A 26,128-nucleotide genomic window follows, 5' to 3' on the forward strand; every position below is an offset into this window, starting at 1 on the left:
AAATTCATAATTAAGTTTACTTATGGGGTGTAAGATTGAGGTAGTTTTGGAAATTCGTACTTATGGGTATGGAAAGTACTAAATGGTACTAAATTTGGTACAATTTATATTTGGGTGAACGGATAGAGCAGGAATCCTGAAATTTCAAGTTATGGTTATTGTTGGAGTGTAGGGTTAAGGAAGTTTAGGAAATTCGTACTTATGGTTACGAAAAGTACTAAATGGTACTAAATTTGGTACAATTTAGTTTTGGGTGGACGGATAGTTATTGAAATTCGTACTTTCATACGAAAAATATTAATGGTATTATGAATAGAGATGTAATTCGGAAGTTTGGTATTATACACCCTCTTGATGTGTAGGGTTGAGATATGGATGTGGTTGTGGATATACGTACAATAAGTGTACGAAAATTACAAAATGGCAAAGAATTTGGTTCAAATTGTTATTGTGTAAATTGGTAGAGCTGAAATTGTGAAATTCGGTATTATGTATACGTACTTACATATGTATACGAAAAATACTACATTGCGATTGGGATTTAGTTTTGGATAAAAGGAAGTAGTTTTTTAACTTATACATATTATAAGTACTGAATTTGGTACCAGTTTGGCGTTGCTTGAAGAAATAAAGATGGAATTTCGAATTGTTGTATGAGGGATGGTGTTGGTGTTTAGATAAGGATTTTTTGAAATGCATACAAATTCTGAAATTAGGCTGAGGGCTGGCTGACTTATTGAGAAATACGAAATGTACTAAATGCTATTAAATTTGACGTTGGTGTAGCAATGAAGATGGGATTATATAATTAGAGTGTGAAATGTACAAAATTACAATAAATAGGAATAGGAGTGGAATTCTGGTATATTATTTATTTGTTAAGTTCATTGTTAGAAGTGGTCGTACAATAAATGTACTAGAAGTATTAAGTAATACTAAATATTGAAGCACTGGTATAGAGTGAATCGATAAATGAAAGTTGTTGTGAAGATAACTGTTGAGATTGGATCAGAATGTTTATTAAAATCCACCTTTAAATGTATGAAAGGTTTCTACAAGTAATACCATTGGCATTGGGTGAACAAGTAGAGCTAAAACTGTAACATATGAGCTAAGGTTCTGGATTCTAAAAATTGTACTGAATAATGTACTATTGTTTTTATGTTAACACGAATTCGGTTTCAAAATAATGTAATAACAAGGGAGACTTCTCTCATATCATTGAGTGCACCCCGTTTCATATTAGCTCAATGATATGGGACCTACTGTTTATCGCCGAGTCCGAACGGCGTGTCTTACGACACTCTTGTAGAGAAGTTTTACATGGCTGAAATACTCAGGAAATGTCGCCAACATTACTGAGGGGTATTTTGCCACCGTTGAAACTTTGATGTTGCCTGACAGGGGAATCGATCGGTTTTCTACATTTTGATATCACAAATTCCAAAATTCGGTTGGAAAATGTAGATAAAATTTTCAAAATACCCATACCGTTCTAATAAAACATGGACTGAAATTTAAAATGTAGGCCGCTGTTGAAGTGTAGAGGTCTTGTTTTTAGATTCGAGCAAAACGTGTACGAACAGTACTTCAAAGAAATAAAATATCAATTCAAATAGGTATTAGTACATAAAAATTTTCAGTGTTCACCATATTAAATATTGTTTATTTGAATATTATTCCTTTTCCGCATACGAAGTAGCGGGCATTTTGCTAGTACAGTATATTTTATGTCAAACAGTAATGGGTTCACTGTAACCGTGTTCACCAGTAACATTTAATTGCAACTAAAGTTTTGGCGTTAAATTCCTATTGGGAAAATTTAATTACATTACAAAGGCATAAACGAGTACGTGCCCCTATGTTTGGATTTAGACTAACACACAGGCAGACAAAGGGCGGCATTAAAAGCAGGTATAATGAGCATATGTCTTCATATGGCTTAGTTATGGGCTAGCGAGCGACACGTGCTTTTGAATGAAAATAAAAACGTTTCACGGTGAGTGAAATGTAATGAAAGTCATATTGATTTAATATGCATAGCAATTGTAGGCTTATTCATGAAATTGGCAAATATAAATAGACACAGTGGAAGATGTGGACAATGTACAAAAACTGAACGGGATCAGCAGATTTCTTTAGTTCAGACGGGCCAAAATTGTTTGTATCCACTGAAAATTTCCAAAATATTTGAATATCTGAAATCGGGATGTACTTTATATGGGATCTATGTCGCAACATATAACTACATCACCCCTGGTCCCAGAAGAAAATTGGGAGACTTTTCTCATATCAGTGAGTCCAGCCCGAATGCATTTTAACGAAAATGATATGACTGCTCCTTCTTATCGCCATAGCCGAATTTCTTGTCAAACATAGTTGCGGAAAAGTTCCTCTGGGTGAAGTACTCAGAAAATGTAGTCCATTGCAAAGAATCCGGGTAGGGAGAATGGTATAGAACGTTCTTCTAATGTTCAATTTGGAACCTTTAATTGTGTTTATATACATATGTATATAATATCTTAACGCAGCTTTTCAGCAGTTTAAATTAAATGGAGTGATGTACAGTACCACAATTCCGCCCACTGTTTAAACACTGCATACCATTCTATGTACAAATAAATATTGTGCGTTTTTTCTATATGTATGCTTTCGCATATGTGTAAAATGTTGATACGTACATACATGCACATCTATTTAGTATATGATTGTGTTATGGCCACTTCGTTAAATTACCTTTTTGGTTTCAAATTGAATGATGATGCATTCAAACGTTTGAACGGTAATTACTTTTATTGTGACGGTTGGTGCAATCAATTGTTTTGATACTTTCTGTCGAATTTGGAATTAGGTATTATCTAATTTAACTTTGTTATATCGACGCCTCCAAACAATAGTATGCTAAGTCGACTTAGAATGTTTTCAAGTTCTTTACATTTTTATATTTAACGTCCTTTAACTTAAATTCTGTCAAATTTTGGTAATGATCGGACAATCCGAACAGAAGTTATAAACAAATATTTACTTAGCATAGTACTGAAGGTCAAAGAAATTTCCAAACTTTTAGAGCTTGTCCTGCAAAACTCGCTTTTCAGATTTAGCAAAATATTATTTGGAGGTGTCGAGCGTCCTTAAACTTAAATTCTGCCTAATTTTGGTAATGATCGGTCAATCCGAACAGAAGTTATAAACAAATATTGACTTAGCATAGCACTGAAGTTCAAAAAAATGTCCAAACTTTGAGAGCTTCTCCTGCAAAACTCACTTTTTAGACTTAGCATACTATTATTTGGAGGTGTCGATATAATAGTATAGTATGTATATAAAAGGGTCAGCTAATTTTTAGTGTTGTATTTACATAAAAGGAAATAGTTTATTTAAATTATGGCGCCTATATGCAAATTTAGTTACACATACTCCTATATGTACATATATTTTTCGACAAAAGGCAATGTTTACATTTTAGTTGAGTTTTCGTTTATTATACCCTCTGCATTTATGCTCACGAGGGTATGGTAACATGGTGAAGGTGTGCCACGTGTTTGTTCAAAATGTTCTAATATCAACACCGTTAAAATTTTTCAAATATTATTTGTGGAAAAAATATAAGCATATCTTGGCTATAAGTTTTGATATAGAAATGTTTATAATTTTGTTTTTAAAATATAATTTTTGAGAATTTACAATATGTCGTGGATGCCAACTCTAAAACATAATTTACCATACTTCACAAAGCACAAAACTGCTTGCATCCTCAATCGTATCTTTGATACCACTGCTAGCTTTTGGGATATGATAGATATTCGTTTAACTCACAATTTTCCTTTTAACGGGTTTTTTATAGCATTTGTAGTTTGCAAGAAAATCGGCTGTGGCAAAGCCGCCCCAGTGGCACAACCGCCCCATGTTACCATATATACGGGCAAAATGTGCCTCATCTAAATAATTGTTTTAGACCCCAAGTATGTTTGGACGAAATCCGTTTCTCGAACGGATCAAACGACTCGCTCCAAAATTTGGCTTTCGTAATATTTTGTCCAAACTTAGTTTAAGTTCGAAGATGGGTTATATCGATCGATCGATTCTACCAGACATAGATGAGGTTCCAGTATGGACTCAATCGGTTCACTCCTTCGAGTACCTCCCACTCAAAATTTCGGAAAAGTTTAGTTTAGGACCTGCTCTCGAATCGCTTTGATTTTTGTTATAACAACTTGTATTCACTGCCCCCATACGACGGTACAAGTTTCATCAGGGGCACGACCATACTTCCTGAGGAAATATACTGAAAGTTGCAAAAAAAAACCTTATGGCGCCGTGTGTAGTTGTTAGAACGCAAAAAATTATTGAACGGGTCTGCTGATTCGGCCCAAAATTTGGCCTTCATATTACTTTGTCCAAACTTAGTTTAAGGTCGAGGTACCTAAAGGAGTGGACCCATTCTTTCAAATATCTCCCCCACAAAAGTTCAAAAATATTCGGAAAAATTGTGCGCACGATAATTCTTGAAGGGCGTGACCTGTGTGATCCATGTTTTGCACATCCTAATATATCTACCAGATATAAATCAGTTTCGAATATGGATTATATTTGCCTACTCTTTCTGGTACCTCACACAAAATTTGGGATAAGTTCACTTTAAGACCTGCTTGAATGACTTTGGTTAAAGCGACTTGCATTCGCCACCTCCATTACGACGGTAAAAGTTTCAGGGGCAAGTCCATATTTCTTGAGAAAACAGCTGAAAGGTGCAAAAAATCCCTATGTCATCATATGTGGCGGCCGCAAAGCACGATAACTCTCGAACTGTTCAACCAATTTGGTTCAAAATTTGGTCTCCGTCATATTTTGTCCAAGCTTAGTTTCATGGGGTTATACCGGTCCACAACTTCCGGAACTTCGCCCCCAATAGTTAAAAAGGTCACTAAAATGGTAGGACCCCAGCAAAAAAAGTCCTCCCAAAATCATGGGTTTCGTAAGGGATTTTTGGCAGCCGTAACTTCTCTCAAACCCCCTTTCTTCCCCATTATTTTTACAAGGGCATGTCGCACTCAGTTTGTAGTTATTTTATGACCACTAGAATAACTAGTTATTCTGTGGCCACTTGAAGTTGAAAAGTAAGGTGAAAAAAAATAATGTTTTTAGACTGTTGATGTAGAGATTTTGTTTTAATTTTAACATACATCTTACTTTTTACAACGAATATTAAGGGTTGCTTAAGAACTTAAATGTGCAATGCACATGTGCACCACGAACTGTTATTTTTTAATTAAAAAAACTCGTTTGCCGACGGTGAGCGTTGAACACACAACCCTAGGATTTATAGTCAGACACACACTCACTGTGCCACCGTCGTCATTACTTAGTGAGGAGTAGGTTTACCTTGAAAATTTTTTAAGAAGAAACCCATTACTCTTCAGATTACTTGTAATGCGAAAAAAAGCTTATTTACATTACTTTGTAATGGGTTACGTAATGATTACCGGATCCAAATTTTTGCTGGGACGATATCTCTTGGACGGGGCAACTGATTTGGGCCAAACTTTGGATCTTCCAATATTTTGTCACAATTTAGTTTAACTTATAAAATGGTCCATATCGGCCCTCCCTAATGGTACCTCCCCCACAAAAGTTCGATATTTGTGTCTAAGTAAAGTTAATTCCTAATCCACATTTTTCCAGCAAGTTGAACTGTCCAAAAAAGGACACAAAATTCTGAAGAGACAGTAAATACATTCGATCTGTCCGTATATGAAAGTTTTCATTCACATTGGCTGAGGGTATATATCTGTCGGCAAAGCCGACTTACACTTTTTTACTTGTTTAAAAATCCGTTTTGTAGCATACATTTTGTATTAAGCATTTACTTTATTAAAATTTAAATGTTGTAAATTTAAATTTACAACAACCACTACCGAATAGTATTTTCCATGTTTACTATATCCCACAACACCATGTGGAAAAAATTCATTCGTCCGTCTGTCCATTATAAATTGTAATCAAACTTCAGGCCGGACCGATCGTCACGAAATTTCAACATGGAGGTCGGATTCAGACCAGAATAGATCCCTATTTTTATTGGTGATGATCGTGAAATATTTAGCGGGTAAAATGGACCAAAGACATAATTTTTATCCAATTTTGTAGCGGCTCTGTATGTCGCAATAATAGTCCGATAGCCTGAAATAAAGTAAGAGTATGTGCCAAAGAAGAAGCTTGCAAATTGAGATGACGATCAGATAATTTTTAGAGGATTAAATGGACGACAACTTTTGTGAAAAATTGTGAAAATTTTTAATATACAGCTTAAATCTTTATTTCTGGAAGACCCATTCCGGGTAAAAAAAGAAACTCTTGGCTTTTCTTTTGATGTCAACTGTGTTGGTGCACATGGTCATGTAACAGAGTTACCGCCTAATATATCCAGTTATTTATTTGTAGTGTAATCATAAACACGCTAGAGGTAGCAATTGTAGCGCAATAGTCACGAAGGTAAGAGTTTAGGTTGGATGATGATATGATATTATTTAGCGTGCGAAATAGACCATTACTTCTGTATGAAAAATATACAAATTTTATTTTTGTTCCATAGTTGGGTCCTTGGAGGGCATATACCGCCAAAATAGCCTACATATGGAAACAGAACTACTGACTTTTCCCTGATGCAAATTGCAATAATATGTTTGCTTGATAACGGGCCTAAAATCTATCAAGAACCGTGCATGTACACTCACAACCAATATTTCTGATAAATCGGATACAGCTTCCATACCGGTTTCTTAAGTGAAAAATAAATGATCCACAGAAAACGCAAAACAAAGACTTTTTCACAATTTTTTAAATTTTGCAATACCCGTTTCCGCCGCTCTAGTGAATGAATTTTCACGATCTATGATTTATATAATCCGGAACTAAAATATCGCGGGGTACCAGCACACTCAAAATAAAATTGTAAATAATGTACAAACAATTGGTTTTTAGAAAAAATATTGCACTAAATGTTGGCTTTGGCAGTAAAGTAGTCTGATGCTGTGTGGACTACATAGTCAAGTCATATCAAATTATGCGATTGAAACTTTCATTTACGGACAGATCGAAAGTGTTTAGGGCCTTTTCAGAATCGTGTGGTCCTTTTTGAACATTTGAACATGCCGACAAAAATGTAGATTAGGATTAAAGTGTTGGACCAGCATTGTTCATTATGGATGATGATCTTTTTTTGGCATTCATATCTTTATCGTATAAATATGGACCGGTATGCCAGTGAGCAAGGACTTGTCCACGGAAAACATAATATAACTCTAAGCAGGACCATAACGAACATAATATGTATATTAGGGTTATAACTTTTTTGAAATTTTTGCCAATAACAAGAACACCACCGCATAGCCGTGTAGAGCATGACAAATTACTACGAAATACCGTGTAATTTTTTCTCTATCGTGAAAAAAGTTTCCGCACCAAATGCATTGAAATTCAGTAATGCATTTTTTTGTTATAATGACGTATACGCTTTTTGTTTTAATCTAATTTAAAATCAATATGAAACTATTCTGGACCAATTTGTTATCAAATCGCGAAATTTCAGAGCATTTAATATACCTTTGACAATATTGCAATTTTTTTGATTTTCTTTATAAACTCGTGAATTTTATGTTTATATTTATTGTACCTATCGGACAGGAGAATATGTGGTTATTTGCAACAAATACACGACTGTTTTTAATGTCTTTACCTGCACGCAGAAAAATATATGTTAGAAATATGTTTGGATCCAAACAAATATTTGTTTGGGACTGATTGCAAAAAAATATATGTGTGGATCCAAACATAATTTATTCGTGTCCAAACAAATATATGTTTGTAACATATCTAAATGTTATATTTTTGGGTACCAACATATTTTTTATGTTAGAACATATTTTGTATGGGTGGAGAGCATTTTTTGTCAAAGAGAGTAACAACAGCACTCTCGCAGCTGCGAGTTTTTATAAGTTATTTCATTCAATTTTTCTTTTATTAAAGCGTGTTATGTATTTCTTTGCAATTTTGTATGTACCTATGTGTCTTTGCTGCTTTTGCTTTTTTTCTATGCCCTTCAATAAAAAACACCACCATTTATAAATGTGTATATATGTTGGAAATAGACAGTGAGCGCTTGCTGAGAGCAAGTGAGCATACATTTTAATGTGTTTCACATTGACATTTACGCTCACTTGCTCTCATAAAGCGTGTGTTTGTTTTTTTATTGTTGGCTTTTGGGTTTGTATTTGTTTGCACACAAACATATAATTTGTTTGCACCCAAACATATATTTGTTTACAGAAACCAAACAAATGTTATGTTTGGGACTGCTATAAATAAATGCTATAAATATTTATTCAAACAAAGCAAATTTAAATTTTAAAACGGAAAAAATATCAGAAGGGCTTTAGTAATCGCAGTCTGTGCGGACACTTTTTCCACCGAATCGAACTAAAACACGCGTTTTCGTTGTCAGGACAATATTCCGCACTGGCATGGTATTGGCATGGTATTTTTTTGGTTATAGCCCTAATGTATATATGTCCAAAGTATGTTCGAACATACACTAAACTCTTTTAGAATTTAAACTAAATTGGAGATCCACAGGACCAAATTGGTTGCCCCGTTCAAGAGATATCGTGCATACCATTATTAAATATTGGGGGAAGTGCCGAAACCGGGCCGGTATTGCTCTCGAGCAACTACCGGTCCACAACTGCCCCCAATATTTAACAAATGCCACTAAAATAGTAAGCACGGTATCTCTTGAACGGGGCAATCAACTTGGTCCAAATTTTGGATCTTCTAATATATTGTCAAAATTTAGTTTAACTTCTAAACCTTCTAAATTAGGGTACCTACCACACAAAAGTTCAACATTTGTGTTTAGGTGCAGTTTAGGGTCTGTTCGAAGATCCTTTGGGAATGTAAAGCGATGCTGTTCGATGTGGTCCTGTTTTAACATTCAAGACTTCATTTTACTCGCCTATAGCGACTGCTTTCAGCTCGTCTGTAAAGACAGCTTGTCTATAAAGACTCCCTTCAACTCGTCTATAAAGACTCCCTTCAGCTCGTCTATAAAGACACCATTCAGCTCGTCTATAAAGACTCCCTTCAGCTCGTCTATAATGGCTCCCTTCAGCTCGTCTATAAAGACTCCCTTCAAGCTAGTCTATAAAGACCACCTTCAAGCTGGTCTATAAAGACCACCTTCAAGCTGGTCTATAAAGACCACCTTCTAGCTGGTCTAAATAAGACCACCTTCATGCTGGACTTTAAAATACCAACTTCAAGCTGGTCTGTAAAGACCACCTTAAAGCTGGTCTATAAAGACCACCTTCAAGCTGGTCTATAAAGACCACCTTCAAGCTGGTCTATAAAGACCACCTTCAAGCTGGTCTATAAAGACCACCTTCAAGCTGGTCTATAAAGACCACCTTCAAGCTGGTCTATAAAGACCACTTTCAAGCTGGTCTATAAAGACCACCTTCAAACTGGTCTATAAAGACCACCTTCAAACTCGTCTATAAAGACTCCCTTCAGCTCGTCTATAAAGACACCATTCAGCTCGTCTATAAGGACTCCCTGCGGCTTGTCTATAAAGACTCCCTTCGGCTCGTCTATAAAGACTAAATTCGGCTCGTCTATAAAGACTCCCTTTGGCTCGTCTATAAAGACTCACTTCAGCTCGTCTTTAAAGACTCCCTTCAGCTCGTTTATAAAAACTCCCTTCATCGGGACTATAAACATTCCCTTCACCTCGTCCATAATGATTCCCTTCAGCTCGTCTATAAAGACTCCCTTCAGCTCGTCCATAATGATTCCCTTCAGCTCGTCTATAAAGACTCCCTTCAGCTCGTATATAAAGACTCCCTTCAGCTCGTCTATAAAGACTCCCTTCAGCTCGTATATAAAGACTCCCTTCAGCTCGTCTATAAAGACTCCCTTCAGCTCGTCTATAAAGACTCCCTTCAGCTCGTCTATAAAGAATCCCTTCAGCTCGTCTATAAAGACTCCCTTCAGCTCGTCTATAAAGACTCTATAAAGACTCCCTTCAGCTCGTCTATAAAGACTCCCTTCAGCTCGTCTATAAAGACTCCCTTCAGCTCATCTATAAAGACTCCCTTCAGCTCGTCTATAAAGACTCCCTTCAGCTCGTTTATAAAGACTCCCTTCAGCTCGTCTATAAAGACTCCCTTCAGCTCGTCTATAAAGACTCCCTTCAGCTCGTTTATAAAGACTCCCTTAAGCTCGTCTATAAAGACTCCCTTCAGCTCGTCTATAAAGACTCCCTTCAGCTCGTCTATAAAGACTTCCTTAAGTTCGTCTATAACGAGTATCTTCGACTCGTCGATAAGGACTCCCTTCAGCTCGTCTATAAAGATTTGCTTCAGCTCGTCTGTAAAGACTATAAAGACTCGATTCAGCTTATCTATAAATACTCCCTTCAGCTCGTCTATAAAGACTCCCTTCAGCTCGTTTATAAAGACTCCCTTCAGCTCGTCTATAAAGACTCCCTTCAGTACGTCTATAAAGATCCCATTCAGCTCATCTATAAAGATCCCATTCAGCACATCTACAAAGACTTCCTTCAGCTCGTCTATAAACTCCTTTTCGTCTATAAAAACTCCCTTAAGCTTGTCTATAAATTTGATCTTAATTTTACTTTTAAATAATCAAGTACCTTCTTATGGAAACAAACGCTTAACAAAACGGCAATTTTTGCAACGACTTGATTTTAAGGAAGTGCTACAATTCATGTCGCGTATTAAGCCGTTAATTTAGCTTTACGCTACCATTTGAGATTTTATTTTTTCACTTTTGTTTGTGTTTATACCAAATTTTTTTGCATAACCAAAGTGAATTAATATTCTGCTCATTTAAGCTGCCACCAAATTTAAAATTCACAAATTAAGGCAAAACAATCCGACAATGAATAATTTACTGTTTTTGCACTGCACAGCAACACGAAGAACTTCTAGAAAACCAAAGCACTTAACATTTGAAATATCAAAGAGTTGAAAGGCATTTCAAGCACTTCCTTCATCAACGCTTAGAGCCTGAAGTGAACGAAATGAATAATATTAAGTGTGGGTGTGTGAGAGTGTGCGTTTGGTTGCTCGGGTCGATTGCAAGTCTAAACATTCCTTCAAGTAAATTTGGCTGTCTGTACGTCTGTGTGTTTGTCTTGTCTTCGTCTGCAAAAATTATGAGTTGAATAATAAATTGGGCCAAAAGCAAAACTTTGACAGAGAATTAATATTGCAGCAGTCAACTCTTCTGATGACCACAGATACTCGCTCTTCTCTTTCTCTCACTTTGTCAAAAGTAAGTGACCAAAATGTTTGGTAATTTCGTAAGGGTAAGTAACTGTGTTTGTGTGTCAATTACTACTTACAAACGTAGCTACTTACAAACAGCCAGCTATGGCTGTATTACGTCTTCGAAAACGCTAACATAATAATTTATAACCCAAAATTGTATGACACAGTTTTGAGTGAGTATGAGCGTAATAGCTATGTATTTATGTATGGTTGTGTGTGTCATAGCAATTGAATGCACGTTTAAACCATCTCCAAAATGTCTTAACGTTATGTCGCCACACTTTTGAGCATTTGTCAACGCTGTGTTTTTGTTTAGTTTCAATCAAATTTATTCACTTCAATAATATAAAATCTAAATACCCAACGAGACAGGTAAACAGTTGCCAAAATCCATTCAAACGTAACGTTCGGTACGGTTTCAAATTTCATATTATAGTCGTTGTCTCTTGAGAAAACCCGAAAAGGATACTCCATATCATCATTATGTTTGCCCAAAGTCGTCATTCATCTTCCGGTATCATGGCCGTTGCCGCTGCTTTGTGCTGCCTTGTCGTTGCAGCTGAGGCTCAATTGGCCTACCACACTGATGCCAATAGCAATTCGTTTACTTTGAAAACACCTGGATTACAACAAAGTTTCACACGTTATTTCGGTGGACAAGGTGCTAACTTGCAACAACAGCAACAACAAGTTCAACAATATCAACAACCACAACAAGTTCAGGTAAGTTTGTTAGCTGGTCTATGTTACAAGCTTTCTGGCATCGACAAGGACTTCTTGTCATCTTCCGAAAATGCATTAAGCCACTGCTACTAGTATCACTAGGGATGTTTGGGGGTCATTTGCCATATGGCTTCATTAGCCCAAGGGATTAATGATGTTGTCGAGCGCAATATGGAAATTTCCTATTATGACCTTCTTTTGTTTGCTAAATGCTTGCAGCAGGAAGGAACATGACGGCAAATGGGCCATAAATGTAAGGAAGACATTTCTTGTGTGGTAATGAGGATGACCTTTATTGGTTGGCAGTGTTAAAGAAGATAATGGACTCAAAACAAGGCTATTGGAATATAAGAAGAAACTATTTATGGGCAAGATAAGGGAGTATACAAGGAGCTGAATGGAGTCGTTATAGATGAGCTAAAGGGAGTCTTTATAGACGAGCTGAAAGGAGTCCTTAAAGACGAGCTGAAGGGAATCTTTATAGCTGAGCTGAAGGGAGTCTTTAGAGACAAGCTGATGGGGGTTTTTATAGACGAGCTGAAGGGAGTCTTTATAGACGAGCTGAAGGGAGTCTTTATAGACGAGCTGAAGGGAGTCTTTATAGACGAGCTGAAGGGAGTCTTTATAGACGGGAGTCTTTATAGACGAGCTGAAGGGAGTCTTTATAGACGAGCTGAAGGGAGTCTTTATAGACGAGCTGAAGGGAGTCTTTATAGACGAGCTGAAGGGAGTCTTTATAGATGAGCTGAAGGGAGTCTTTATAGATGAGCTGAAGGGAGTCTTTATAGACGAGCTGAAGGTGGTCTTTATAGACGAGCTGAAGGTGGTCTTTATAGACGAGCTAAAGGGAGTCTTTATAGATGAACTGAAGAGAGTCTTTATAGACGAGCTGAAGGGAGTCTTTATAGACGAGCTGAAGGGAGTCTTTATAGACGAGCTGAAGGGAGTCTTTATAGACGCGCTGAAGGGAGTCTTTATAGATGAGCTGAAGGGAGTCTTTATAGATGAGCTGAAGGGAGTCTTTATAGACGAGCTGAAGGTGGTCTTTATAGACGAGCTAAAGGGAGTCTTTATAGATGAACTGAAGAGAGTCGTTATAGATGAGCTGAAGGGAGTCTTTATAGATGAGCTGAAGGGAGTCTTTATAGACGAGCTGAAGGGAGTCTTTATAGACGAGCTGAAGGGAGTCTTTATAGACGAGCTGAAGGGAGTCTTTATAGATGAGCTGAAGGGAGTCTTTATAGATGAGCTGAAGGGAGTCTTTATATACGAGCTGAAGGTGGTCTTTATAGACGAGCTAAAGGGAGTCTTTATAGATGAATTGAAGAGAGTCATTATAGATGAGCTGAAGGGAGTCTTTATAGACGGGAGTCTTTATAGACGAGCTGAAGGGAGTCTTTATAGACGAGCTGAAGGGAGTCTTTATAGACGAGCTGAAGGGAGTCTTTATAGATGAACTGAAGAGAGTCGTTATAGATGAGCTGAAGGGAGTCTTTATAGACGGGAGTCTTTATAGGCGAGTTGAAGGGAGTCATTATAGACGAGCTGAAGGGAGTCTTTATAGACGAGCTGAAGGAAGTCTTTATAGATGAGCTGAGGGGAGTCTTTATAGATGAGCTGAAGGGAGTCTTTATAGACGAACTGAAGGGAGTCTTTATAGAAGAGCTGAAGGGAGTATTTATAGACGAACTGAAGGGAGTCTTTATAGACGAGCTGAAGGGAGTTTTAAAGACGAGCTGAAGGGAGTCTTTATAGACGAGCTGAAAGGAGTCTTTATAGACGAGCTGAAGAGAGTCTTTATACTCGAACTGAAGGGAGTCTTTACAGACGAGTTGAAGGGAGTCTTTATAGACGAGCTGAAGGGAATCTTTTTTGACGAGCTGAAGGTGGTCTTTATAGACGAACTGAAGGTGGTCTTTATAGACGAACTGAAGGTGGTCATTAAAGACCAACTGAAGGTGGTCTTTATAGACGAACTGAAGGTGGTCTTTATAGACCAACTGAAGGTGGTCTTTATAGACCAACTGAAGGTGGTCTTTATAGACCAACTGAAGGTGGTCTTTATAGACCAACTGAAGGTGGTCTTTATAGATCCACTGAAGGTGGTCTTTATAGACCAACTGAAGGTGGTCTTTATAGATCAACTGAAGGTGGTCTTTATAGACCAACTGAAGGTGGTCTTTATAGACCAACTGAAGGTGGTCTTTATAGACCAACTGAAAGGTGGTCTTTATAGACCAACTGAAGGTGGTCTTTATAGACCAACTGAAGGGAGTCTTTATAGACCAGCTGGAAGGGTTTTTATAGACCAACTTAAGGTGGTCTATAAATGGAAGGGAGTCTTTAGAGACGCCGGAACGGAGTCTCTGTAGACGAACTGAAGGTGGTCTTTATAGACGAACTGAAGGTGGTCTTTATAGACGAACTGAAGGTGGTCTTTATAGACGAACTGAAGGTGGTCTTTATAGACGAACTGAAGGTGCTCTTTATAGACGAACTGAAGGTGGTCTTTATAGACGAACTGAGGATGGCCTTTATAGACGAACTGAAGGTGGTATTTATAGACGAACTGAAGGTGGTCTTTATAGACGAACTGAAGGTGGTCTTTATAGACGAACCGAAGGTGGTCTTTATAGACGAACTGAAGGTGGTATTTATAGACGAACTGAAGGTGGTCTTTATAGACGCTGAAGGTGGTCTTTATACACGAACTGAAGGTGGTCATTAAAGACCAACTGAAGGTGGTCTTTATAGACCAACTGAAAGGAGTCTTTATAGACCAGCTGGAAGGGTTTTTTAGACGAGCTGAAGGGAGTCTTCATAGACGAGCTGAAGGGAGTCTTTATAGACGAGCTGAAGGGAGTCTTTATATACGAGCTGAAAGGAGTCTTTATAGACGAGCTGAAGAGAGTCTTTATACTCGAACTGAAGGGAGTCTTTACAGACGAGTTGAAGGGAGTCTTTATAGACGAGCTGAAGGGAATCTTTTTTGACGAGCTGAAGGTGGTCTTTATCGACGAACTGAAGGTGGTCTTTATAGACCAACTGAAGGTGGTCTTTATAGATCAACTGAAGGTGGTCTTTATAGACCAACTGAAGGTGGTCTTTATAGACCAGCTGAAGGTGGTCTTTATAGACCAACTGAAGGTGGTCTTTATAGACCAACTGAAGGTGGTCTTTATAGACCAACTGAAGGTGGTCTTAATAGACCAACTGAAGGGAGTCTTTATAGACCAGCTGGAAGGGTTTTTTATAGACCAGCTTAAGGTAGTCTATAAATGGAAGGGAGTCTTTAGAGACGCCGGAACGGAGTCTCTGTAGACGAACTGAAGGTGGTCTTTATAGACGAACTGAAGGTGGTCTTTATAGACGAACTGAAGGTGGTCTTTATAGACGAACTGAGGATGGCCTTTATAGACGAACTGAAGGTGGTATTTATAGACGAACTGAAGGTGGTCTTTATAGACGAACTGAAGGTGGTCTTTATAGACCAACTGAAGGTGGTCTTCATAAGCCAACTGAAGGTGGTCTTCATAAGCCAACTGAAGGTGGTCTTCATAAGCCAACTGAAGGTGGCCTATATAGACCAACTGAAGGTGGCCTATATAGACCAACTGAAGGTGGTCTTCATAAGCCAACTGAAGGTGGCCTATATAGACTAACTGAAGGTGGTCTTTATAGACGAGCTGAAGTCGGTCTTTGTAGACCAGCTGTAGGTAGTCGGAAGGGATTCTTTATAGGCACTTGAAAAGTATCTTCATACACGAGCTTAAGAAAGACTTTATAACCGAGTTCTAATATAGGATATGAATGCAGTTTTTTCAGACGAACCTTAGGAAATCTTTATAGACGCCCAGAAGGGACACTTTATAGACGCCTGAAAGGAAGTCTTTAAAGAAGTCTGGAAGGCAGTTTTGATTGACTTCTAGAAGGAAATGTTTATAAAGTCCACGATTGAGCTTTTATATACATCCTGAAAGGAGACTTTGCAGATTAGCAAAAGAAGTTTTTATAGCTAACTCGAAAGATTATTTATTGACGAGAGGACATCTTCTCAAGTCTGAGTCTCTATATTCGTTAGTTTTCAAACCTTGTGGCAAATTAATTTAAATATCATTTGCATTAAAATTGTGAAACATTTTTCCTGAGATTTTATATATTTTTTATACTGTTTTGTATATCATATCGCTGCTGTTATATTGCCCTGCATGCCTTTTGATTTCAGCTTTGCTTGTTTTATCATTCTGCTATACCGCACCTTCACAAATTTATTGAAATTTATGTTGCATGAATTATATTTATTTATCTTTTATACGTTTTTTCTAAGTGCATGTCATAACCTCCGCATCTAAACTTATATAGTTGAAATATAACTCATACCATACATTGCTCGTACATCATCCGACAATTCATTAAAAATCACCGAACGCTTGCGACGCCTATCATCCTCATCCGAAGAATCAGAATCATCGCTATCCGAATTTGAACGTTTTTGCTTTTTCACAGCATCACCAAACCCAACTTCCATGTCATTTTTCCATTTGGTACCAAAAACTTCAATACTTTTGTCATAACGGGCAGCGGCACCATTGTCAAAAGCCTCTTTGACTTGGGCGGCGGCCATTATCACGCCGGTTTGAAGGTCCTTAAAGTCAATATTTTTTATTACATATTTTAATAAATTATTTATTATTGTTTATTTACCTGAGGCCGGGTTTCAGTTAAGCTTAGCACGCTAAGGATTATGGTTACTGCTGCTACGATTTTTAACATTTTGCTTGATTGCTTGCCTTTAGTTATTATTTTTTATTACTATTTTTTTTAATATATTTTAACTCCTTCAAAGCATGTTTATGCCTGAATTTGAAATCACTAAAAATTTAATTTCATTTTAATTTGCTTTTATTACGTTTTATTTTGCATGACACTTTTTATTCGCTTTGCTTGGCTTTCATTTCATTTTCATTGTCACAACACATCACAACAAGTTTCAGATCCATTATCTTTGCTTTATTTCATTATTATTTTTATTTAATTAATTTTGTGCATGTTTTTGATATACAAAACAGTTATTTAGATAAATAATGTGTTAACAACACCAAGGGGATGAAAATTTAAATTTACATACACAGCTAAATTAAATGAAAACACCTCTAAATTATAATAAAAAATTTATGAACCCATAATGTATCCCAAAGTTTTATGAATTGCTTCATATTTTCAAATAAAAAATTCAACAATTAAGGAAATAGATTTTGTTATTACATGCGCATGTATTTGAATACTTTTTGTGCTACTAATTTCGAATATATGTATAAATCAATTGAGGATTATTCAAAAAATTTATTAATACAATTCATTAACCAATTCTTCATGGCCAGTTGATCTCTTACGTCTGGAATTTCCTTCATCCTTTTGTGGTGCATTTTCGCCACTTGGTGTTTCATCACTGCCTCCTGGGGGTTTTGGTGGCGACATTGGTGGTGACATCATAACACCTTCGGGTAATTGCTAAAATTAGAAGAATGTTTTGAAACACAAATATTAATATTTCATTTGAAACTATGACTATCTTACCTGAGGCAAAGCTTCAGTTTGGGCCATCATAGCCACAAGGACCAGACAAATGGCTCCAATAAAAATTACAGATTTATGCATGTTTGGTGTGGTTAACTTTATTAGCCCAAGTGATTTCTAACTGAAAATTTCCAAGAATTTATAGTAAAATTTATTCATTGAACTGAAAATTATTATCATTTCAATACGAGTCTAGCATATAATTTAAATCAAATCTTTGAGATCTTTAGGTGGAGACCATCAATTTGTTTTATTCAGGGCTTATCACAAGGTCATCCATTGAAAAGAGAGCAAACAATTATTATAAAGTACATATTACGAAGTCAAAAAAAAACTTCCATATCAATGGGAAAATATTGAAATTAGGGGAGTCTTTATAGGCGAGCTGAAGCGAGTCTTTATAGGCGAGCTGAAGCGAGTCTTTATAGGCGAGCTGAAGCGAGTCCTTATAGGCGAGCTGAAGCGAGTCTTTATAGGCGAGCTGAAGCGTGTCTTTTTAGGCGAGCTGAAGCGTGTCTTTTTAGGCGAGCTGAAACAAATCTTTATAGGCGAGCTGAAGAGAGTCGTTATAGACAAGCTGAAGCGAGTCTTTATAGGCGAGCTGAAGCGAGTCTTTATAGGCGAGCTGAAGCGAGTCTTTATAGGCGAGCTGAAGCGAGTCTTTATAGGCGAGCTGAAGCGAGTCTTTATAGGCGAGCTGAAGCGAGTCTTTATAGGCGAGCTGAAGCGGGTCTTTATAGGCGAGCTGAAGCGGGTCTTTATAGGCGAGCTGAAGCGAGTCTTTATAGGCGAGCTGAAGCGGGTCTTTATAGACGAAGTGAAGCGAGTCATTATAGACGAGGTGAAGCGAGTCTTTATAGGCGTGCTAAAGCGAGTCTTTATAGGCGAACTGAAACGAGTTTTTAGAGGCGAGCTAAAGCGAGTCTTTATACGCGAGCTGTAGCGAGTATTTATAGGCGAGCTAAAGCGATCTGTATAGGCGAGCTAAAGCGAGTCTTTATAGGAGAGCTGAAGCGAGTCTTTATAGGCGAGCTGAAGCTAGTCTTTATAGGCGAGCTGAAGAGAGTCTTTATAGGCGAGCTGAGGAGAGTCTTTATATGCGAGCTGAGGAGAGTCTTTGTAGGCGAGCTGAGGAGAGTCTATATATGCGAGCTGAAGAGAGTCTTTATAGGCGAGCTAAAGCGAGTCTCTATAGGCGAGCTAAAGCGAGTCTTTATAGGCGAGGTAAAGCGAGTCTTTATAGGCGAGCTGGAGCGAATCTTTATAGGCGAGCTGAAGCGAGTCTTTATAGGCGAGCTTAAGCGAGTTTTTACAGGCAAGCTGAAGCGAGTCTTTACTGCGGGCTGAAGCGAGTCCTTATAGGCGTGTTGAATCGAGCTGAAGAGAATGTTTATAGGCAAGCTGAAGCGAGTGTTTATAGGCGAGCTGAAGCGAGTCTTTATAGGCGAGCTGAAGCGAGTCTTTATAGGCGAGCTGAAGCGAGTCTTTATAGGCGAGCTGAACGAGTCCTTATAGCGAGCTGAAGCGAGTCTTTATAGGCGATCTAAAGTGAGTATTTATAGGCGAGCTGAAGAGAGTCTTTATAGGCGAGCTGAAGAGAGTCTTTATAGGCGAGCTAAAGCGAGTCTCTATAGGCGAGCTAAAGCGAGTCTTTATAGGCGAGGTAAAGCGAGTCTTTATAGGCGAGGTAAAGCGAGTCTTTATAGGCGAGCTGGAGCGAATCTTTATAGGCGAGCTGAAGCGAGTCTTTATAGGCGAGCTTAAGCGAGTTTTTACAGGCAAGCTGAAGCGAGTCTTTACTGGCGGGCTGAAGCGAGTCCTTATAGGCGTGTTGAAGCGAGCTGAAGAGAATGTTTATAGGCAAGCTGAAGCGAGTGTTTATAGGCGAGCTGAAGCGAGTCTTTATAGGCGAGCTGAAGCGAGTCTTTATAGGCGAGCTGAAGCGAGTCTTTATAGGCGAGCTGAAGCGAGTCTTTATAGGCGAGCTGAAGCGAGTCTTTATAGGCGAGCTGAAGCGAGTCTTTATAGGCGAGCTGAAGCGAGTCTTTATAGGCGAGCTGAAGCGAGTCTTTATAGGCGAGCTGAAGCGAGTCTTTGTAGGCGAGCTGAAGCGAGTTTTTATAGGCGATCTGAAGCGAGTCTTCATAGACCAACTGAAACGAGTTTTTAAAGACCAACTGAAGCGAGTCTTTATTAATCAGCTGAAGCGGGTCTTTATAGACCAGCTGAAGGTTGTCTTTATAGACCAGCTGAATATGGTCTTTACAGACCAGCTGAAGGTGGTCTTTATAGACCAGCTTAAGGTGGTCTTTATAGACCAGCTGAAGGTGGTCTTTATAGACCAGCTGATGGTGGTCTTTATAGACCAGATGATGTTGGTCTTTATAGACCAGCTGATGGTGGTCTTTATAGACCAGCTGTTGGTGGTCTTTATAGACCAGCTGATGGTGGTCTTTATAGACCAGATGATGTTGGTCTTTATAGACCAGCTGATGGTGGTCTTTATAGACCAGCTGAAGGTGGTCTTTATATAACAGCTGAAGGTGGTCTTTATAGACCAGCTGAAGGTGGTCTTTATAGACCAGCTGAAGGTGGTCTTTATAGACCAGCTGAAGGTGGTCTTTATATAACAGCTGAAGGTGGTCTTTATATAACAGCTGAAGGTGGTCTTTATAGACCAGCTGAAGGTGGTCTTTATAGACCAGCTGAAGGTGATCTTTATAGACCAGCTGAAGGTGGTCTTTATATAACAGCTGAAGGTGGTCTTTATATAACAGCAGAAGGTGGTCTTTATAGACCAGCTGAAGGTGGTATTTATAGACCAGCTGAATGTGGTCTTTATAGACCAGCTGAAGGTGGTCTTTACAGACCAGCTGAAGGTGGTCTTTACAGACCAGCTGAAGGTGGTCTTTATAGACCAGCTGAAGGTGGTCTTTACAGACCAGCTGAAGGTGGTCTTTATAGACCAGCTTATGAGGCAACAATAAAGAACTTCTTACCATTTTCCAGTTCACGGTTAATTCCTTTGGGTTAAACTGGCGGCATAAGAATTCGTTTATTTTGTATTTAAAAATTAGTCGCCACCTACGCTTACCCTTCTCCTTCGTGTATATGGTCTTTTAGCCTCTGTTATCCACACCCTTAACCACGTTTATGTAAACGTGGTGTTCTTGTAAGATGCCTTTGTCTAAACCCTCCTCAATCGGAATGATCCGCAGAATATCTGAGTGTAAGCACGTGTGGTGAGCTACACCACTTTAAGCATCAGTTTTCTTTGGCGGTGGTGTTATTTTTTCGCTATTCGGGCCAGGCAGGAGTTGCATTTTGACTTTGGTCTTCCTAATGCCAAAGAAAAACTTCTCCACCAATATCTCTTGGTCCTCTACTGCTTCCTCTGTTATGAAACATCATTCTTCATACTATCCTGGGCAAGCAAACTCCGGCACGAGGTCTCATTGAAATTTCCTGGCCCTAGATCAGCCTCAGACTGATGTCGTCACAATGCTTTTAGCCAGGAATCTCTTTAAGAACTCATCCATGCATTTGATGACCCTGTTAGCACAAGGCACCTCGCTTGAGTCGAAATGGGACTTTAACGACTTCGTTGAAGGGTAATTTTTTTGTTGATGAGACCGTGGCATTGTGCATTAGCTTCTTCCTTTAGAAGGTTTTTTGTCCTTCGTTTGAGAACCTTCTCGAAAGTCAATTGCTTTATTTGTCCAAGTTCATTTTTTTTTTTTTTTGTAAATTTTCATCCTTCAAAACAATAAACATTTTAACACTTTCCCATGCAATTTTATTAAAAATGTTTATTTAAATTGTTTATTGCATAAACAAATTAATTATACAAAGCATTTACACGATTTAAAAAATTGCCAAATGTGGCCGAACGTTTGCGTCTTGTTGTTTTATCGGACGATTCGTAGATTCACTGCTAGAAGAACTGCCACTGCTGCTGCCGCTACTTGATGAACCGCCACCTAAATTGTCACCTTCCATAGAAACATCGTTGTTGAAACCTGATGGAACTGGTGAATACATAAGGGTAGCTTCGGGCTGTAAATAAAGGAATATTTGTTTGGAATTTATGAACAAACCAAGAAATTAGAACCCACCTGCTCCTCTTGAGGCCTAGCCTCAACGTTGTAAACCATAGCCAAGACAATCAACGAAATAACCAATGCAAAAAACATGGATTTCACCATTTTGCCAGTTCTTTTTACAATGATTATTTTAATGTTTTTACAAAACTGGATATTGGAAATTGAGTTTTTCTTTTAACTTTGTAAAGAATTTATATGAAAAATGTCCACCAACAACTGGGCTCGATTAGGTACTCCATTCATTTGGAAAATGATTACTTTGTCGACTTTAATTATTTGGTGAGCCATTTTTGTTTTGTTGCAAAATTGTTTATTTTTTGAGATTTTTATCAATATTCATTATTATTCACGAATAGATAATTATATTAAATTAGTCTAGACTACAACATTATTAATTATAATAGAATTGGTTTATAATTATAAACAAATTATATGTGTGCATTTTATAACGCAAATAAATGCAATAATTTGCATTTTATAATTGAGGCAGCGACTGCAAGTTGCTTCAACAAAAATCAAAGTGATTCGAGAGCAGGTCTTAAAGTGAATTTATGCAAATTTTTGTATGAGAGGTACCCGAAGGAGTGGACAAATATAGTCCATAATCGAACCCATCAAGAGTTATCGTGCGCACAATTTTTACGAAAGTTTTTGAACTTTTGTGAGGGAGGTACCTGAAGGAGTAGACCGATATGGCTTATATTCGATCTAAAACTAAGTTTGGACAAAATATTACGAAAGCCATAATTTGGACAGAATCGACAGATCCGTTCGAGAGTTATCTTGCGCTTCAACCATTACAAACGGTGTCATAGGGTTTTTGTGCACCTTTCAGTCTATTTTCTCAGGAAGTATGGACTTGCCCCTGATGAAACTTGTACCGTCGTATGGGGGCAGTGAACACAAGTTGTTACAGCAAAAATCGAAGCGATTCGAAAGAAGACCTAAACTGAACTTATACGAACATTTGTGTGGAAGGTACCCGAAAGAGTGGACCGATTGAGTCCATATTGAAACCTCATCTAAGCCTGGTAGAAATTTAACCATGTGCAAAGTATGGGCCAAATCGGTTACACCCTTCAAGAGTTATCGTGCACACAAATTTTCCGAACATTTTCGAACTTTTGTGGGGGAGGTACCCGAAGGAGTAGACCGATAACTTAAACTAAGCTTAGAAAAAAATAATACGAAAGCCAACTTTTTAACCGAATCGGTAGATCCGTTCGAGAGTTGTCGTGCGCACCAGCCAGCCAGACAGACAGACGGGCGGACATTGCTAAATCGACTCCAAATTGTCTGAAAAGTATTTCGTCCAAACATACTTGGGGTCTAAAATCATTATTTCGATGAGGCACATTTTGCCCGTCGTGAGCATAAATGCTGAGGGTATAAATAAATCGGAGTTATTCTTCTATTTTAGTTGAATTTCACGCAAAAAATCGTTTTTTTTATTCTAATCACTTCTCGAATACACGCCAACATCTAGCGGAAGATTAAGTTCCATTTATCACTTTCCGTACACAAGAGTTTACCCAACTCAAAAATTTACCAAACTTAGAACACAAAGGGACAAAATTTCCAAAACTAACTAAGTAAACAGTCCTTTATTCCAACAGTAGTCTACATATATTCCAAATTTCAGAATTGTACCAAATTTATTACCATGTATCACCTATAGTACACATAAGTACGAGTTTCCAAAACTACCTCATCCTATACTCCAACAGTAATCTGAATTCCAAATTTCAGGATTCCGTCTCTATCCGTTCAAGCCAAATCGAAATTGTACCAAATTAAGTACCATGTAGTGCACATAAGTACGAGTTTCCAAAACTTCCTCCATATCTCAATCCCACACTGCAATAGTAACCTTAATTTAAAATTTCAGGATTCCAGCTCTATCATTTCATCTAAATTCAAATTGTACAAAATTTAGTACCAAATATTACTTTTCGTACACACAAGTAGAATTTCCAAAACTATATCAATACTCTATCCTATACTTAAAGCGTCATTTTAGGTCTGAATTTCATGATTCCAGTGTTATCCATCCACCCAACCATCCAAAATGTACCAAATTTAGTACCATCTAGTACACAAAGGTACGATTTCAAAACTACCACCATATGTTCAGCCTTCGCTACACGGTCAAAATGTGCCTCATCTATATAATGGTTTTAGACCCCAAGTATGATTGGATTTGGAGTTGATTTGGGAATATTTTTTATGAGGATATCAATATTTAAGGAATATCTATCGGAGATACCAGAAACTCTTGAATGTTCATGGATTTTTTTTTTTTGGGTATCAAAAACTCGAAAATTTCGTGGATTCCTAATGAATATTTTGGGGACACCAAAAACCCGTGAATTTCTAAAGAGTATTTTTGGGAACACTATTGGCTCGTGGGTTTCAAAAGAATATTTTTTCTCAACACTATTGACTCGTAGATTTCAGAAGAATATTTCTTTCGGAACACTAGTGACTCGTATATTTCCCAAGAAATTTTTTGTGGGGACACCAAAAACTCGAGGATTTTTAAGGGCCGGTCCACACAGCAATTTCATAAAATTTCTTAAGTATGGAACTCTATTTAAGAACGCATAATTTCATGAAATTTTTCAACGAAATCACTCTAGTGTGGACAGGGACTGAGGCATATTTGCTTGGGAAACCAAAAACTGGCGTAATATATGATCTTTTGTGCAAAGCGTGGTTATTTTTTTCAGAAGAGTTCCATATATGTGCTGATAAAGCATTTCCAACGCATTCCTCTAGCCAGTTTCTACTAGAAAACTAATGAAAACACCTTTTGAAATAGTTTTTTTATGCGAAATGTTTCTTTATTTCTTATATAATATATTTATTTTTATCCACAAATATTATTTCTGACCATATAAGGCATTAGCGTGATTTACAAGATCACGACAGATCTTTTGCGTCTTGTAGATTCAGCATTTGTTTCAGACTGCTCGTCGCTTGAAGAACTGAGGCTGCTGGTGGTGGTTGTATCATAGTCCATAGGAATATCGTTTAGAATCATTGGTGAACCGTACATTAAAGTGGCGCCATCAGATTCCTAAGGAAACACACATTATTAGTATTTTCTTTTAGTAAACTAAACGGTGAACCTACCTCTGGGGTCTAGCCTCAACCACACCCACAATCATCAATGAAATTGCCAAAATAACCACAATGAAGGATTTCATTATTTTGCCTTTTTTCGTAAATGTTTTTCAAGACTCACTGTTTGGATATTGCATTTTAATTTTATTTTTGTAGACAATTTATAGGAAATATGTTTTCACTGACAAAGTATGAATAGCTTGAGACAATTTCCATCCTATTCATTTTGGAACTGGTATTGTTTTTATTTTTTTTTTTTCAAGTCAAATTATATGTTTGTTTTGTTGCAAAAAATTGAACGCAAATTTTGATCGATCAATGTTCATTATTATACACGAATAGATAATCAGATAAAATTTATTAGATATAATGATAATCATATAATAATATGTAAATCATCTAAATTATAGATGTACATTTTATTATATAGTAAAGTTAAAAACGATTCGAAAATAAATAATTGAATAATTAGATATTAAGAACATTTTTACGACGACACAAAAGACTCGGGGATTTTTTAAAAACATTTTTGGGACACCAAAGACTCGTAGATTTTTGAAGAATATTGTTTTGGGTACATTAAAACCCTTGGATTTTAGAGAATATTTTTTGGGCACTCTAATATTCGGGGAAATTTAAGAATTTTGTTTGAGGACTCTGAAAACTAGTGGATATTTAAGAAATATTTTTGAGGACTCTGAAGACTTGTGGATTTTTAAGAATTATTTTTAAGAGCTCTGAAGACTCGTGGATTTTTAAGAATTTTTTGAGGACTCTGAAGGCTCTCGGATTTTTAAGAATAATTTTTATGCACACCAAAGACTCATGGATTTTTAAAGAATATTTTTTGTGGATATCCAAGACTCGTGGATTTTTAAGAAATGAGGGACTCTGAAGACTCGTGAATTTTTAAGAAATATTTTTGAGAACTCTGAAGACTCGTGGATTTTAATAATTTTTTGAGGACTCTGAACACTAGTGGATTTTAAGAATTATTTTTGAGAACTCTGAAGACTCGGGGATTTTTACTGAATATTTTTTGTGAACACTCAAGGCTCGTGGATTTTTAAGGAATACTTTTTGTGGGCACCCAAGGCCCGTGGATGTTTAAGGAATACTTTTTGTGGGCACCCAAGGCCCGTGGATTTTTAAGGAATATTTTTTGTTGACTCCAAACACACGTGGATATTGAAGGATTTTTTTATAGACACCCAAGACTCATGGAATTTTAAAGAATATTTTCGTGGAAAC

At 37.3% G+C, this 26,128-nt stretch overlaps 1 protein-coding gene across 1 annotated transcript; it reads right to left on the bottom strand.

Moving 5' to 3' along the window:
• Positions 1 to 16,348: 16,348 nt before the first annotated feature.
• Positions 16,349 to 16,961, bottom strand: LOC141399045 (uncharacterized). The gene is made up of 2 exons (XM_073977027.1): positions 16,776 to 16,961; positions 16,349 to 16,716 (listed from the first exon to the last, which is right to left on the bottom strand). Exons 1-2 carry the CDS (start codon positions 16,842 to 16,844, stop codon positions 16,426 to 16,428), a joined length of 360 nt encoding a protein of 119 aa, XP_073833128.1. The 5' UTR covers positions 16,845 to 16,961; the 3' UTR covers positions 16,349 to 16,425.
• Positions 16,962 to 26,128: the final 9,167 nt, after the last annotated feature.

The sequence above is a fragment of the Musca autumnalis genome, unplaced genomic scaffold, assembly GCF_047663935.1.
Source record: "Musca autumnalis isolate F117 unplaced genomic scaffold, ASM4766393v1 scaffold_3, whole genome shotgun sequence".
NCBI lineage: Eukaryota > Metazoa > Arthropoda > Insecta > Diptera > Muscidae > Musca > Musca autumnalis.